This window comes from Pseudonaja textilis, chromosome 2 (assembly GCF_049901715.1).
Source record: "Pseudonaja textilis isolate UNSWEBS1 chromosome 2, rPseTex1.2, whole genome shotgun sequence".
Lineage (NCBI taxonomy): Eukaryota > Metazoa > Chordata > Lepidosauria > Squamata > Elapidae > Pseudonaja > Pseudonaja textilis.
Window position 1 is genome coordinate 231,972,680 of NC_141991.1, and position 14,255 is coordinate 231,986,934.

Below are 14,255 nucleotides of genomic sequence, written 5' to 3' on the forward strand. Positions count from 1 at the left end.
ACATTAATTTTCACAGGCGATTCAGCTGAAGAAATTGACCTTATTCTGGTGTATCAAGCAGCAGCTAATGGAGATATTAATACTTTAACTACTGTCATCCGTGAAGATCCTTCAATATTAGAATCCTGTGATAGTGAGGGTAAGGTAACTGATTCCTATGGTTTTATTGTTGTAGCTCCAGTTTTGATATGACTGTCTTCTATGTTACTGAAGAAAAGTGATGTGTTTTTTAAAAAAAAAAACACTTTTATTTACAACTTCGTTGCACAATCATTTATTAAATTTCCTGTCTAGTAAAATGTGTCATCAGTATAACAGATTTGAAATCATAAGTGTCTAAAATATGTGAAATAACAAGGGTTTATCAGAAACATGTCTTGAAAGCCAACACTGTCCATTGGCAATATGGATTTCCATATTTACTGCAACTGCTCATTCTAAGTTTTCTCTACAACTCCGGGGGAGGGGCAGAAACCAAATGTTTGATGGTGGCTTGCATAGCCTGTCTTTAACAGCACAACCATAGGTTGTTCGCTCAGGTTCAGCTAGAGAAAGGGTTTGGCCCAAAATCACCTAGTGAGCTCCATAATGTAGATCCCACTGATCCCATTCCAACATTCTAACCACTATGCTGCAATGCTCCCCATTCTTGAAAAAGTATAGGAGTAGCTATGCATTCTTTCAGAACCTTCTTCGGTCTGTCGCTGAAGAAGCTCAAACTGGAAGTCGGAGCAGATATATTCTCATTGTGCCCAGAGAGACAAATATCTGCCTCTACCTAGAATCGAATTCACAGCCTCCTGATTGTGAGGCGAGAGCTCCACCTCTAGGCCACTGCACCACTCCCCACAGTGGATAAAATGGTGATATACAATTCCATATCAAGTGTGGAGCTAAGAATTTCCACCTCTATCTTTAAGGGAGCCCATTCCAAGGGCAACAAATATCCAGTTTGGTGATCATATACAACCAAATCGCAGCTTGCTGAAAACCACTAATCAAACATGGTGGCCAAAAGACCAATGAGGAAAAGTTATGTATCAGAGTTTTGTGGCAAGCCAAATATTACACGTATTAACAGGTGAAGCAACTCTCCAGTAAGAAGTAAATAAGTCAATATCTGGGTCTTGTTAATGCAAAAATAATTTAGGAAGAAAAAGGAGAAAGTGGAAGATTGACTGCCTTTTTTCTTGTTCTACCAATTTGCGGTCATTTAAGAAAAGCAGAAAATGGGAAACTGAAGTTACACCTGTTTTTTATGTGTGCCACATACATAGCACCCATTAAAAACAGTGGTTTTGATTGCAACATTGCAGCTGCTATCTTGACTGTTTTCTTTTTTTCTTTTCTTTTAACCACACCCTGTGCACACCCGAGTACTTTTGAGCTTCTGGGTCACAATATGGACTTTCCTAGTATATACAGGGGACATGTATTACACAAAAGAAAACTGAAGTTTTAAAAAAGGGAAGCAAACAAGTTTATTACTTCCCCTTGTCTGAGACAACTCAAAAATCTAAGCACCGGAATAAGTAACTCTTCTTGCCCACAAAATCTGTGTGAGATTTGTCAGCATGTTTAAAAGCCCTGCCTGAAACAGAAACCAATTAAAAGATCATAAATACATGTAACTCTGCCTCACATTTCAAAGTTTTGCTGTTGGTTTGTTCTATTTGCTCTCTTTAAGCAGCAATCCTTACAGGGATAGATGATAGATAGATAGATAGATAGATAGATAGATAGATAGATAGATAGATAGATAGATAGATAGATAGATATTCGCTCATGGCAACTCAAGGTGGCTTACAAGGATATAAAACAGCATATAAAAGAAATAAAAAGAATAAAAAAAATAATAAAATAATAACCCCCCTCACCCCCCCACCCCAGAGACAACACACATTCATATTAGCCATTTATTGGGCTCCATCTTGCTCTGGGTTCCCCAGGCCCACTAACAGAACTATGTCTTCAGGGCCTTCCAAAAGAGTGTTAGAGTGGGGGCCAGTCTAATTTCTGCAAGGATGATGTTCCAGAGAGAGAGAGAGAGCTACTACAGAGAAGACCCTTCTTCTAGGTCCCGCCAGATGTATCTCCTTGGGGGATGGGACCTGCAATATTCCTTGCCTCCCCACTCTGGTAGGTCAGGTAGATGTGACCAGCAAGAAATTATCAATCAATAAGCAAAAAATAAAAAGGAATATGTCGTCCAGGACAAATAGATGGTCTATGAGATTCTAGAGTGGCAAAATAAAGGCCATCATCCAGTCTCCAGAGAAACAGCAAATGGTATACCAGATTCTATGTGCTAATGAATATTCTCACCAGGAGGCTACATGTAGACTTTAACTAGCAATGGGAAGAGTGCCGAATCCCAAGAACCCTATAAAACAAAATCTTGGAGCTGGATGTACCCCTTCTCAAGCATCTGGAATCAGCCTAAGATTAAAAAGAAGAACTAACATAAAACAATCTCTCATTCTTATCCTCTTAAGCCAAAAAAGGAAGAGACCACTTTGACACCTTCAGATCAAGGAGGACCAGCACAGGTACACCACTTTATACCAAACCTACCAAAACACAATCAAAGTCATCTCAGGGCTATATCCCAGCCTAAAAGCTGGCTGTGTGTATATATATACCTCTTACAACTATTTGTTTAGCAACTATATGAAGTTACAATGGCACTAAAAATAGTGATTTACAACTGGTCCTCGCACGTAAGACTGTTGTAGCATCCCCTTGGTCACATGATCAAAATTCAGGCACTTGGCAACCAGTAAGTATTTACGATGGTGGCAGAATCATGTAATCACTATTGGCAACTCTTCCAGCCAGCTCCCATCGAGCAATCGACGGGGATTCAACTAACAACTATGTGATTCACTTAACAGTTGCAGTTATTCAACAATTGTGGCAAACAAGATGGTAAAATCAAGTACAACTCACTGAATTATTACCTTGCTTAACAATGTCCTTGGAGATTCTCAGTCATCTAGGTCATGGTTGTCTCATAGGTGCTTTTTTCAAGAGGCAACTGGATTACTTAACAATGGAAATTCTGGTCCCAGTTATGGCCATTGGTTAAGGACTACCCTAATATATGAGTTCATTTAGCCTGTTTTAATCAATGAATGCTGTCCCAACACTATTAAAAGTAAGAAAGTAGGACTTCCAGTCAAGAATTAAAGCCAAATTCACCCACAGTCCATTGTCTGTATCTGAATTCCAGATGCATAAACCAAGTTCACATACGCTAAACTGTATATTGAATATTTATTCATTCATTCATTCAATATGTATCCCACCTTTCCTTCACTTACTCTCTTCTTCACTTAAACTCTCACAACAACAGCACTCAGAAGTAGGTTAGGTTGAATAAAGTCACCCCATAAATTTCTGTAGCTGAATGTGAAAATATGGAGTTGAAACTGGATCTCCTTTAATCAAAGGATTGGAGTAAAAGGTAGAGTAAGCTGGAGTTGGAAAAACTGAAATACTGCAAGGGAGATTTGGAAACACTATTATAATAAAATTAATCCAGATAATAAGGGAGTTTGGAATTTCTGGATAAGTAACAGACCTTTTATCAATATAAATTCTCTTTCAAAAAGAAGTGCTTGATACATCAATTGAAGTATAGGTCAGAAGACACTGTATTTCCTCTCTTAATTTTGGCCTCTTTGGCCTTCATGTGGGCACAGCTATCATTGCATTGCACAACTAATTGTTCATACATAAAGAGGAATAGAAACAACTTTGCTAGCTAAATCACTTGCTGAAATGGAATCCCAAATGTAAACAAGGGACAAGGTGACTACACAATACTGTACTTTTTGTACTATGAAAATGTTTCATGTTTATGTCATTTTATTTTCTTTCCAAGGCTCTACCCCTTTGATGCATGCCATTTCAGGGCGCCAACTTGATACAGTGAAATTATTGCTAAAGATGGGAGCCAATATTAACACTCAAGATGCCCGAGGGCGAACTAGTTTATCTTTGGCAACGTATCTGGTACAGAATTTCCTTGTCTTACACATTGTTTTGGGGAAGTGTTGAGCTGAAATAGAGAAATGAATATTCTTTATTAGAGCCAGTAGTTAGGCCTAACAAAAGAAGTCACAGGTTAAATGAAACCTAGAAAATCTTGCTCAATTTTATCTCAGTTGTATGTTTGTATGTATGTAACGTGTGTATGTATATATATGTGCATATATATGTGTGTGTGTGCAGGGGTGGGATCCAACAGGCTTAACTACCACAGGGGTGGGTTTCTACCAGTTCTGTCCACCTCTGTAGAACCGGTTGCTCTGAAGAGCAGCAGACATAGAACCGGTTCTATGTCTGCTGCTGTTGTGGCCCACTCACCGCCAGGGCTTTTACTTGACCTTTATTTCCTGCTTTTTCAACTGCAGCTGCTTTGCGCGACACAGCTGCGGTTGAAAAAGCAGGGAAAAGGGACTTTTCCAACTGCTGTGCACTTGCATGCAGCACTGCTCAGCTGTCCAGGCAGCTCAGCAGGTTGTAAATTGCACTCGCGTGACTCGTGAAACTCGCGATCACACGTGATGCTAATAGACAGAACCAGTAGTTATACCAGTTGGATCCCATCCCTGAACTACCGGTTCAGTGATTTACTATGCACTTCCCTGCACGCTGCACGCACACATGTAAATCTTCGTCAGCTTGCTGCCTGGACAGGTGAGCAGCGCTGCATGCAGGGAAGCAACATTTGAAAAAGCACTTTTTTCCTGCTTTTTCAACCATAGCTGTGCCTCGCAAGGCAGCTGAGATTGAAAAATCAAGAAATAAAGGTCAGGTAAGAGCCCAGGTGGGTGGGTGGGCCAAAACAGCAGCAGACATAGAACCGGTTCAGTGTCTGCTGCTCTTCAGAGCTACTAGTTCTATAGAGCCAGACAGAACCAGTAGAATCCCACCCCTGTACGTGTGTGTGTGTGTGTGTGTGTGTGTGTAATGTGTATGTATGTATGTATGTATATGGGTACATATATATTTTCTTTTAGAGTGGCCAACAAAATTTCATTTTTAGTGTGTTTAGTTAGTGTGTTCACAGTAAAAAATGAAAATAAAGATTATCATCCTTTTAAAAAAAATATAAACCACATATTATTTTTGAAGTAAAATATTTATTTTGTCCAATAAAGACAACCCTATATTTAGTTTAATTGCCTCTTCTATGAGAGAAAATGAAAGACAAAAACAGAGAGATATATGTTCAAGTTTCTCAAAATATGTATAATGTATTATTTTAGTGATGGAGCTTCATGGAAGTATACTCCTTTACTTTCTCTTGGGTAGAGTGCAGAAGTAATTCAGATAATTTATACCCACACTCTATTGTGAACAGCACTGGCTACCTACAGACTGAAATGTCTAAAACTATTCTCTCAATACTCCAGAGCCCCCAAAATATTCTTCTGTAGACCAGTTAAATAAATCTACACGGAAAGCAAGGAACAAGGCCACCCCCAACTTACTGCAATAGCTCTGGCCAGTCAGTTTGAATAGGGTTTATTTTTAATCCTACAGTAAAAACAACTATGAACAAAATATGAGAAGGATCAGCCAGTCAGTCACTACAATGGTATTTAAGGTATCAGACTATGATGACAATTGTCCAGTAAACAGGATATGGCCTTGGTTTGTGGGGTTATCTAACAATAGACAACGCATTGGTTAACTTGCTCTGTGTGGTACCAATTGGCCGTGGGGTAGCATGAATGTGCCCATTAATTTGGGGAAAAAGGAAATTCAATGCAGAATCTTTACTCAGTCCCCAAGATTTTCTGAGTAAATGAAACTTTGTTCTGTTTTCAGGGATGGCTTGAGGGTTGTGTTAGCCTGCTAAGAAATGGAGCCAGACAGAACATTCCAGATAAAAATGGAAGATTACCCCTACATGCTGCCACTGCTGACCCCAATGTCAGGTATCCTTCTTGAAGTTACTCAGAGATAAAACTTTTGATAGAGTTCCCTAATAATTTTAGTTTTTATATTGCATGAGTAACATCACCTCCCCTATGCAATCAGTAGAGTAAGATGAGAATTCCATTAGATTCTATTCAATCAAAATGTTAGTCATTATGCTTTTCTATTAGTCTTAAGCATCCTGTGCTATCAGCTAAATGGATAAAGAATTGCAGAATTTCATAGCTATCATGATATTAATGTACTAGGGGCACGGGTGTCAAACTTGTGGCCCGGATGCGTCACACACTTGCCACGCCCACTCCTGGTTTAGCAAAGGGGGGAAAAATTGTGATATGTCATGTGATGACATGATGTCACGAATTTCACACTCGTGTACTAGGGTTTGGAGCAATAGAACTCAGGCATTTACCCTCCCTTGCTTTTTGTTCAGAGAAATCTGTCAGACTGTTACTTAGGATATGGCCAAAAGACATCCATGTGTAACCTCCATTTTATTTTAACTGTTATTGCAATGTGTGCAACCAACATCAACATACTGCCTACCTGCACAAGTCAGACGGTTCTTGGAAAAATACAAATACAAATAAATTTTAAAGGCCTTATTTTCTCCAGTTAAAGAATTATGTGAGAGAGGATCAAAAGGTACTGCCCCCATTAAATATAAACTATTTTTCAGCACTGCCACAGAAGTGATTATATAATTTTATAGTTCTGTTTTTAAAGGGTTGTCTTATCCAAGCTTAATTTAGAAATACACTTTTTTAAAAAGCAGTTTTAATACACCCGTATGGCTAGCAACTTTACCACCAACCATCAGCAAATTTCTGCAAAAGTTTGCAATTATCCTAACTACAATTATGAACCTATCACTTGATGAATGAGAGAGACCATAGAAAGAAACTTTATCAATGCCAATTAGTTGGGACAAAGACAGCTATAAGCTATAAGTAGGAAAGGAATTAAACAGTATTAACCAGATATAAAAACTTGGTATCATCCAGATCTTTTGGACCTGAACTCTCTTCTGCTCTAGCCAGCATGATTAAGAGCAAAAGATGTAGAAGTTACTGACCAATATGTTCCATTTGCCTGGTATTAATTATTTAATTCTATGCACATTATGACTTAAATTTAATCTGTACACTTATATTTTACATACATACTGTATACATCAAATTTTGAGAGATATACCAAAAATAAGAATTTAGAAGAAACATTTTATAAAAGATAGATGATAGATGAATTGATGAAAATTACATGTGTGGCCATACATGACGCTTAATTCACTGTTTGCACCTACATCTCAGTTTTTCTTATTGTCATCGACATTTTGTTAATTTCCTGTCATTTCCATTTTTCTTTCTGTATCAGTTGAACAGTATGCTTTGAAGTTTTCAACACAATGACAATAACACTATTATTAAATAAAAAGTCCACAGAAAATGAGCCAGTGATATTTGGAAAAGAAAACGTAATTTGCTTTAACAGCAGAACACTAGGATCCCTGCAAAATAAAATTTCTACAATCCCCATGGTAACAGGTAAAACTTTGGTCAGAACAGAAGTAGGCCAGCTGCTCACTTCATTTTCTAGCAACCCAAGTCAACAAAATTCTGAATCGGATCACTCTCTTACTGGAAGGTGCTGTTGAAGTGCCACCTTACCTCAGCCTATATATTTGTTTTTCTTTTTGATCTTTGCTCAACCTGACCATTACAAGTTAAGTACAACAGGAAACCTCACTGCAGAAGGCAATAACAAGAACAGTATGCCAGTGATAACACTGATGAGGAGATTGATAGTAATCATAATACCAATAACATTTTTTTAAAAAATCAGCCCTAAAACATCCAAATTAAATACCAAGAAACACTGACCTTTGATGTTAATGCTGCAACTGAAGTAAATATTTACTTTGTAATGCTTATTTTTTATATATATAATCATAGAGATCCATAAAGAAGATAAAAAATGTATAACCTGCATTAGAAATCTTATTTGGCCTCCCTTAGTTTCTGTAAATTAAAGCAGACTTAAGGCGGGAGGTTTTATTTTTACTCGCATCTTAAAGGAATGCTATTTATTTATTTAATTTATATAGCTGCCTATCTCATTTATGTGATTGTGAGCAACTAACAGTTAAAAACAGTTTGAACAAAGCTAGCATTTTCTTTGCAGATGGTTGATTGTACTATTGATAAAAACTCATGTGCAGAAAGAGAAAGTTGGAGACTGGCCAACAATTATAAGAATCTAAAATGTCTAGATTTACAGCTTTTTGAGGAGGCTGTGCACAACTACAAGGAAGGCAGTTGTAGTCTTTCTCTCTAGTCACCTTCCTGTCTCATAATTCAGAGGGACAGAGATTCAAATTACAGGTGATACAGACAATGTCTAAGGGAACTCTTGCCCACTTCTTTTGGACTCATAGATTTCCACTTACCTCAGATAACCTAGCAAGATATGATCTTAGTCACCGCCTCAAGACATGATCACTGAGCATTTAAGTCTGAACAGATCTGTGCAGTTTTAATAGATGCTCATACACACACAGAAATACATGAACACACAAATACCAGTACTTGTATAATTCAGCATATTTTAGATACCTAACATAGTGAATGTAAGCCATGAAAACTCATACAATAAAATGTTTGCTTTTAGGCTAGTAAAAAATAAATGAAGGAAAGCTTGTAATGGAACTATTCCCTGAAATGTTATGTAAGTTCAGATATCTTGCTTTTTATAAAAAAAAAATATTCTTATCATCTATGTGGTCTCATTGATTCTAGAAATGTAAGTGGCAAAAAAAGGATCAAAATAAAACTATTTAAATGCCATTGAATTTTGTTTATGATTCAGGATCCAATCTGGGTCAGTCACTAGGACCAAAGTTTTTGGACATTTGCTGGACCCCAATCCTCAGGGAACTTTTGTTTATGATGTATTGGCTTATAATGTATTACACAGGTAATCTTTGATATAGGATCACAATTGGGATCATAATATCTGTTGCTATGCAATGCAGTTGTTAAGTGAAATGCACCCAATTTTACATTTTTTACTATGGTTAATAACTCAGACCGTTGTTAAGTGAATCACAGGATATTTGAGTGAATCCAGATTGGAGTGAATTGAGTTAGCTTATTGGAAGCTCCCTGGGAAGCTGTAAATGGCAATCACATAACCTTAGGATGCTGCAGATGTCATAATACATATCACTTACATTTTGATCAATGACTGTGGGTAACTGTGACGATTGTTAAGTGTGAAGACAGTTTGCAAATTACTTTTTTCAGCACCATTGTAACTTTGTTGGTAGTAATTCAAGGACTACCTGTAATGCACTGAATATAATTTCGTTGTCCATAGGCTTTTATCTGTCTTGCTTCAGCAGTCAGATCTAAGTGAAATTAATCATCAGGATAATGAGGTAAGCAATCAAATCTCCACCCAAATATATTCCATAATGTAGAATTAGAATATATTTTAAAATGTCGTCTCTGAGACAGTGATTCATGCTAAAACATCTAAAATCAACTCATACTATTTAGCATTCTGGTGAGTATTATTTTCTCCACCGAAATCAGAGATGGTATTCAGCAGGTTCTGACCAGTTCTGGAGAACCGGTAGCAGAAATTTTCAGCAGTTCAGAATACCACCTCTCACTGGCCCCGCCCCCATCTATTCTCTGCCTCCCAAATCCCAGCTGATTGGCTAGGTCTTCTTTTGTTGCCCTGCATAGGAGAATGCACCTGAAAAGCAGGTTAATGGGGTAGGGAGAGAATGGAGATTTTGCAGTATCCTTCTCCTGCCATGCCCAAGCTACGCCCACCAAGCCACACCACGCCCACCAAGCACAGTAGTAAAAAAATTTGAATCCCACCACTGACTGAAATGCATTGTGAAGGCAAAAAAACTAGTAAGCTTTCCTGTTTGCAATGTGCCTTTCAGTTCCTCCTAAGCAGAATTTGACAGGTAATGAATGATAGCAAAAGAAATGGAGCAGTGGGAGAGATGGAAGAAAGAGCAACTCTTTAGATTATGCGTCTTTTTCTAGAAAATAGAGTCTTCTGACTGCAGTTGCTAAAAACTGATAGGCCTTTCCTACCATTTTTAAGCAGGAAACATAGAAACTAGTGTGAAAACTATAATGTGCTGAAGTTAGCATAACTACAGAAAGTATGAGAAAGTCTACTTGTGCATATTTTTATCCTTACCTCACTAGAGCTATTTAAAAGAATAGAAAAATGGAACAATTTTTCACAAAGTAGCTTCTAATATATGCTAAGGCATCTTAGTCTTAGTAGGATATATCTATTTTATTCTAGAAAAGAAAAACTCTTTTTCTTTATGACCAATTAGAAATGGTGGAAAATATTTGTAGCTTGGGTGATAGATGTTGGTAGTGGTTTGTTCTCTGAGCTTGTTCAGTTTTGAACATTTTGTCACCAAGCTAGATAACATCATCAGTAGAACTTTGGTTGAAGTGTATTGTTTCAGTTATATTTTGCTTTTATAGTCTTATGTGATCAGTTGGTTATGTGACCAACTGGTCATGTGATGTGAGAATCATCTGGTGGTGAGGTCACCCTGGCTGGAGGTCATTGTGAGTCGGCTGGTAGTCGATGCCATCATCAATTGGTCACTCAATTTATGACCAATTCTACCTCCCAGATCAGGTTTCTCACCCGTAGCAGCTTGAAGATATGTGGACTTCAGCTGCCATAATTCCCCAGCCAGCTATGTTGGCTTGGGAATTCCCAGGAGTTCAAATCCACATATCTCAAGATTGAAATACTGGTCTACAAAAAGGATATGTTAATTAAAGCTCCAATGATTTTGTTGTGATTTTCAGGGAATGACACCACTTCATTGGGCTGCATTCCACAATCAGCCTCAGCATGTTCAGACATTGTTGCACAAAGGATCAGATCCAACTTTGGTGGACAAAGATTTTAAAACAGTCTTTCATTGGGCAGTTCAGGTAAGGAATAATTGTTAACCATGTAGTGCCTCTTTTGTCTCCATATTGCATCTTGAAAGGGGAACGAAAAAGAACTATAATCCTACTCACAGCAGAATCTGAAACCTGACCAAATCTATGGGAGGAATATATGCAATGACTAATCCAGCTGTGTCTCAGACCCCTCACACTGAGAATGGCACCGTAGGGTACAGTAGAAAACCGAGACATCATTACATATTTTAAGAAATGTAAATAAGATCAGTTATATCCATATCCTCAAAGATAACTTTAGCATGCAAAAAAGGTGATTTACCTTTTGTAAAAATAATTGCTTTACTATAAGGCTGTTTAAATTCAAGAAATGTAAAAATGCTGGCTTCTGGTTACAAAAAAAGGAACCTAAACATAGCTTTACCACTATAGATGAGATCCAAATTGCAACCATGATCTTGGATAAGGCTGAAGTTATATTACCGCATGGTGTTGTCAGGCAAATGTTAGCACACTAGGGCTCCAGATGGCCTAGGGAAGCTAACAAAAACACTAACCTCCCTTTCTCCCTTTTTAAAAATTTTATTAATAAATTAGGATCCAGCACTAGAAAAAAGAAATGTCTGATGCCATTGCCATCTTTAAAATTCTTAGCTGATTTTCAAGGTAATATTCCCCTGGTATTATATCAGGGCCCAAAGGCATTTTTAGAAAAATAGTGTAGTTGCAATTGAAGTCTCATTTAAATTAAACAAATTATTGAGCTGGTTAAAAACCAAGAACTTGATGAGCAATAATTTAATTTGGATAACCCTAACAGACTATTTGTAAGTAAAGCAATATGTGTACAGGAGGTCAAAAATGCTTAAAGATCTAGAATTTGTTCTTAGCAATGTTGATAATAACATATTCTCTATGTGCATAATTGGTTTTCAGAGTGGAAACCGGACCCTCTGCTCTATTATCCTGAACCACCATCAAGGCCCATCAATAATAAACTACGATGATGAGAATGGGAAGACTTGCATTCATGTTGCAGCTGCGGCTGGATACAGTGATGTTATTAGTGAGCTGGCTAAAATCCCAGAATGCAACCTGCAGGCGCTGGATGTGGATGACAGGTGGCCATGGAAACAAAGAGAAGAGCTGTCTGTGGCTTTGCTTGCCTAACCCATAGTTGAAAGAGGGTTGACTGCTTTTGAATGCAACAGGGGTCCTAATGAAAGAGTTTCTCCTTGGTCTTTCCTTTGTTAAACAGCAACTAGTCAGTGGGACCTCTAGTCTGTCCTCAGCTAAATAGTCACATGTTTTTAATGAATGCACATATTATACATGACATGTTAAGTCAGATAAAGCGGAGGCTTCTCTTGCAATCCAGGGATTGCAGGGAAGGGGAAGGACTTATAAACGTGGTCTAAAACATGGTGAGCAACTGGCAGCCCCTTTCCAATAACCTGTTAAGTTCAAACATTGAAGGTTTTCCTTTCCTGCATCCTGTTGGTTGTCAGAAAACATACAACAGAAAAGTAATGTGAAAAAGAGAACAAATGAGCCTGTTAGAAAGAAAGGGTTATCTCCATCAAATTTTCAGTCTAGTCCTATTGTGGGTGTTAGCTTTACCTTTTGTGCAATCTTTTTCCCCAAGGAAAAGAGGTCCTTGATAGGAAAAATGCTGAAAAGAAGGGCATCTATCTAGGTGATCTTCAGCTCCAGCATTTTTATTTTAGAAATTCACTCTTGTTATCAGTTGAAGGATTGCAGTACTAAAACAGTGAATGTTATTTCTGTGTTTTTAAGTAAAAAAAATCACAGAAAAACAATTTGGGATTTTTGTGTATGTATATAAGAGGAAGTCAAATACTTGTAACATCACAATGTAGGATGATTTATTTATTTTTTATTTTCAAAATAATAAAGTTCAGATAAGTAGTATGAATTATCTGGAAACAGAGAAGCTAAGCTACTATAGGTCTGACCATTCACTTGGATAGAAAATACTGCAAGCCCCAAATAGTTTATGATATAGTAAAGGAAATATTTTTATTTCAAATTAATCAGATGTAGAATTTACAGTCAGTTCACACTGGGAATTCAAAGTTCAAATATTGGCATATGTGGCAAAGTAGTAATACTAATACAAAATCCTATTGACCAGTTCCAAATTATATCAGAATGGGAAGCCTCCCAACATAAGTTGTATTAAACTTGAGGTTTCAAAGAATGCTTAATTTAATTCTTTTGAATCAGAACAACTAGATGGAAGCTATCAGAGAAAAACAATGAGGCAACTCACATGCAATTGTTAACAAGATTTTGACCTCACTGCTCCCAAGAAAACTTGTTTTATGGGTTGTGATAAGCTGTATTGTTGCTCTTTGTCTCTGACATGCTTGTGCATTGAAAGGAACTGATATCTTGCTCCAAGATCAAACTTTGGAAGAGTTTAATCATCTCAACTGATTAACTTAACACTTATGTAAGGTTATGTAAATATATGAAAGACCTCTACAGATCTTTTTGTCTTTAAATCAAGAAAGGGTTAGTTAATCACAGCTGTCAGAAATTCCATATAGTAACTGATATGGCAGAACGGAAGAGTGAGTTAAATCCCATGTAGGAGCCAGGTCTGATAAGGGCTAATATTAATCCCCTTGAATTTTACATGGTCAATTAACCCTCTTTAAAAATTCTCACGTCATGGTAACTTCCATTCATACTATGAAAACAATACCAATTGTCTTATCTAAATCTGAATTTTAAACTGCCCACTACTGTATGGATGTTTCTTTACTTATTTTTTCCATTAGGACACCTTTGCATTGGGCTGCAGCCGCAGGAAAAGCTGACTGTGTTAAGACTCTGCTACAGCTGGGAGTGGAAAGCAGCCCTAGAGATATCAATGAGAATACACCCCTGTCATATGCCATCTATTGTGGACATACAGCATGCATTGCACTACTCTCTCAAGCAAACAGGTAGAGTCTTTCTCTTATAATAAACCAGATTTGAATTTTTCAATTAAGTATAGAGGTGGAACGGACTCTGAAGGTCTTCTAGTCCAACCCCCTGCTCAAGCAGGAGACCCTATACTAGGGGTATCAAACTCATGTCATCATGGCTGCATCATGTGATATATCGGGACTTTTTTCCCCTTTGCTAAAATGGGTGTGGCCGTGGCCAGCATGCCACATGACGCATGACACATACGGCCCATGGGCCAGGAGTTTGTCAGCCCTGCGCTATATTTATTTATTTTATTTATTTTGTCAAATGCTTATAATATAAATAAAAATAAACATAAGTTTAAATATAAGAAATAGGAACTAATAATTGGGGACA

At 37.5% G+C, this 14,255-nt stretch overlaps 1 protein-coding gene across 1 annotated transcript in view; it reads left to right on the top strand.

Annotated features, from left to right (window-relative positions):
• Positions 1-14,255, top strand: part of ANKRD55 (ankyrin repeat domain 55) — a 28,652-nt gene that overhangs the window by 7,119 nt on the left and 7,278 nt on the right. The window contains exons 2-8 of the mRNA XM_087923225.1: positions 17-139; positions 3,887-4,017; positions 5,842-5,951; positions 9,328-9,388; positions 10,815-10,943; positions 11,853-12,037; positions 13,724-13,891. Of these exons, the coding sequence (XP_087779351.1) occupies positions 17-139; positions 3,887-4,017; positions 5,842-5,951; positions 9,328-9,388; positions 10,815-10,943; positions 11,853-12,037; positions 13,724-13,891 (907 nt within the window). The remainder of the gene's footprint in view (positions 1-16; positions 140-3,886; positions 4,018-5,841; positions 5,952-9,327; positions 9,389-10,814; positions 10,944-11,852; positions 12,038-13,723; positions 13,892-14,255) is intronic.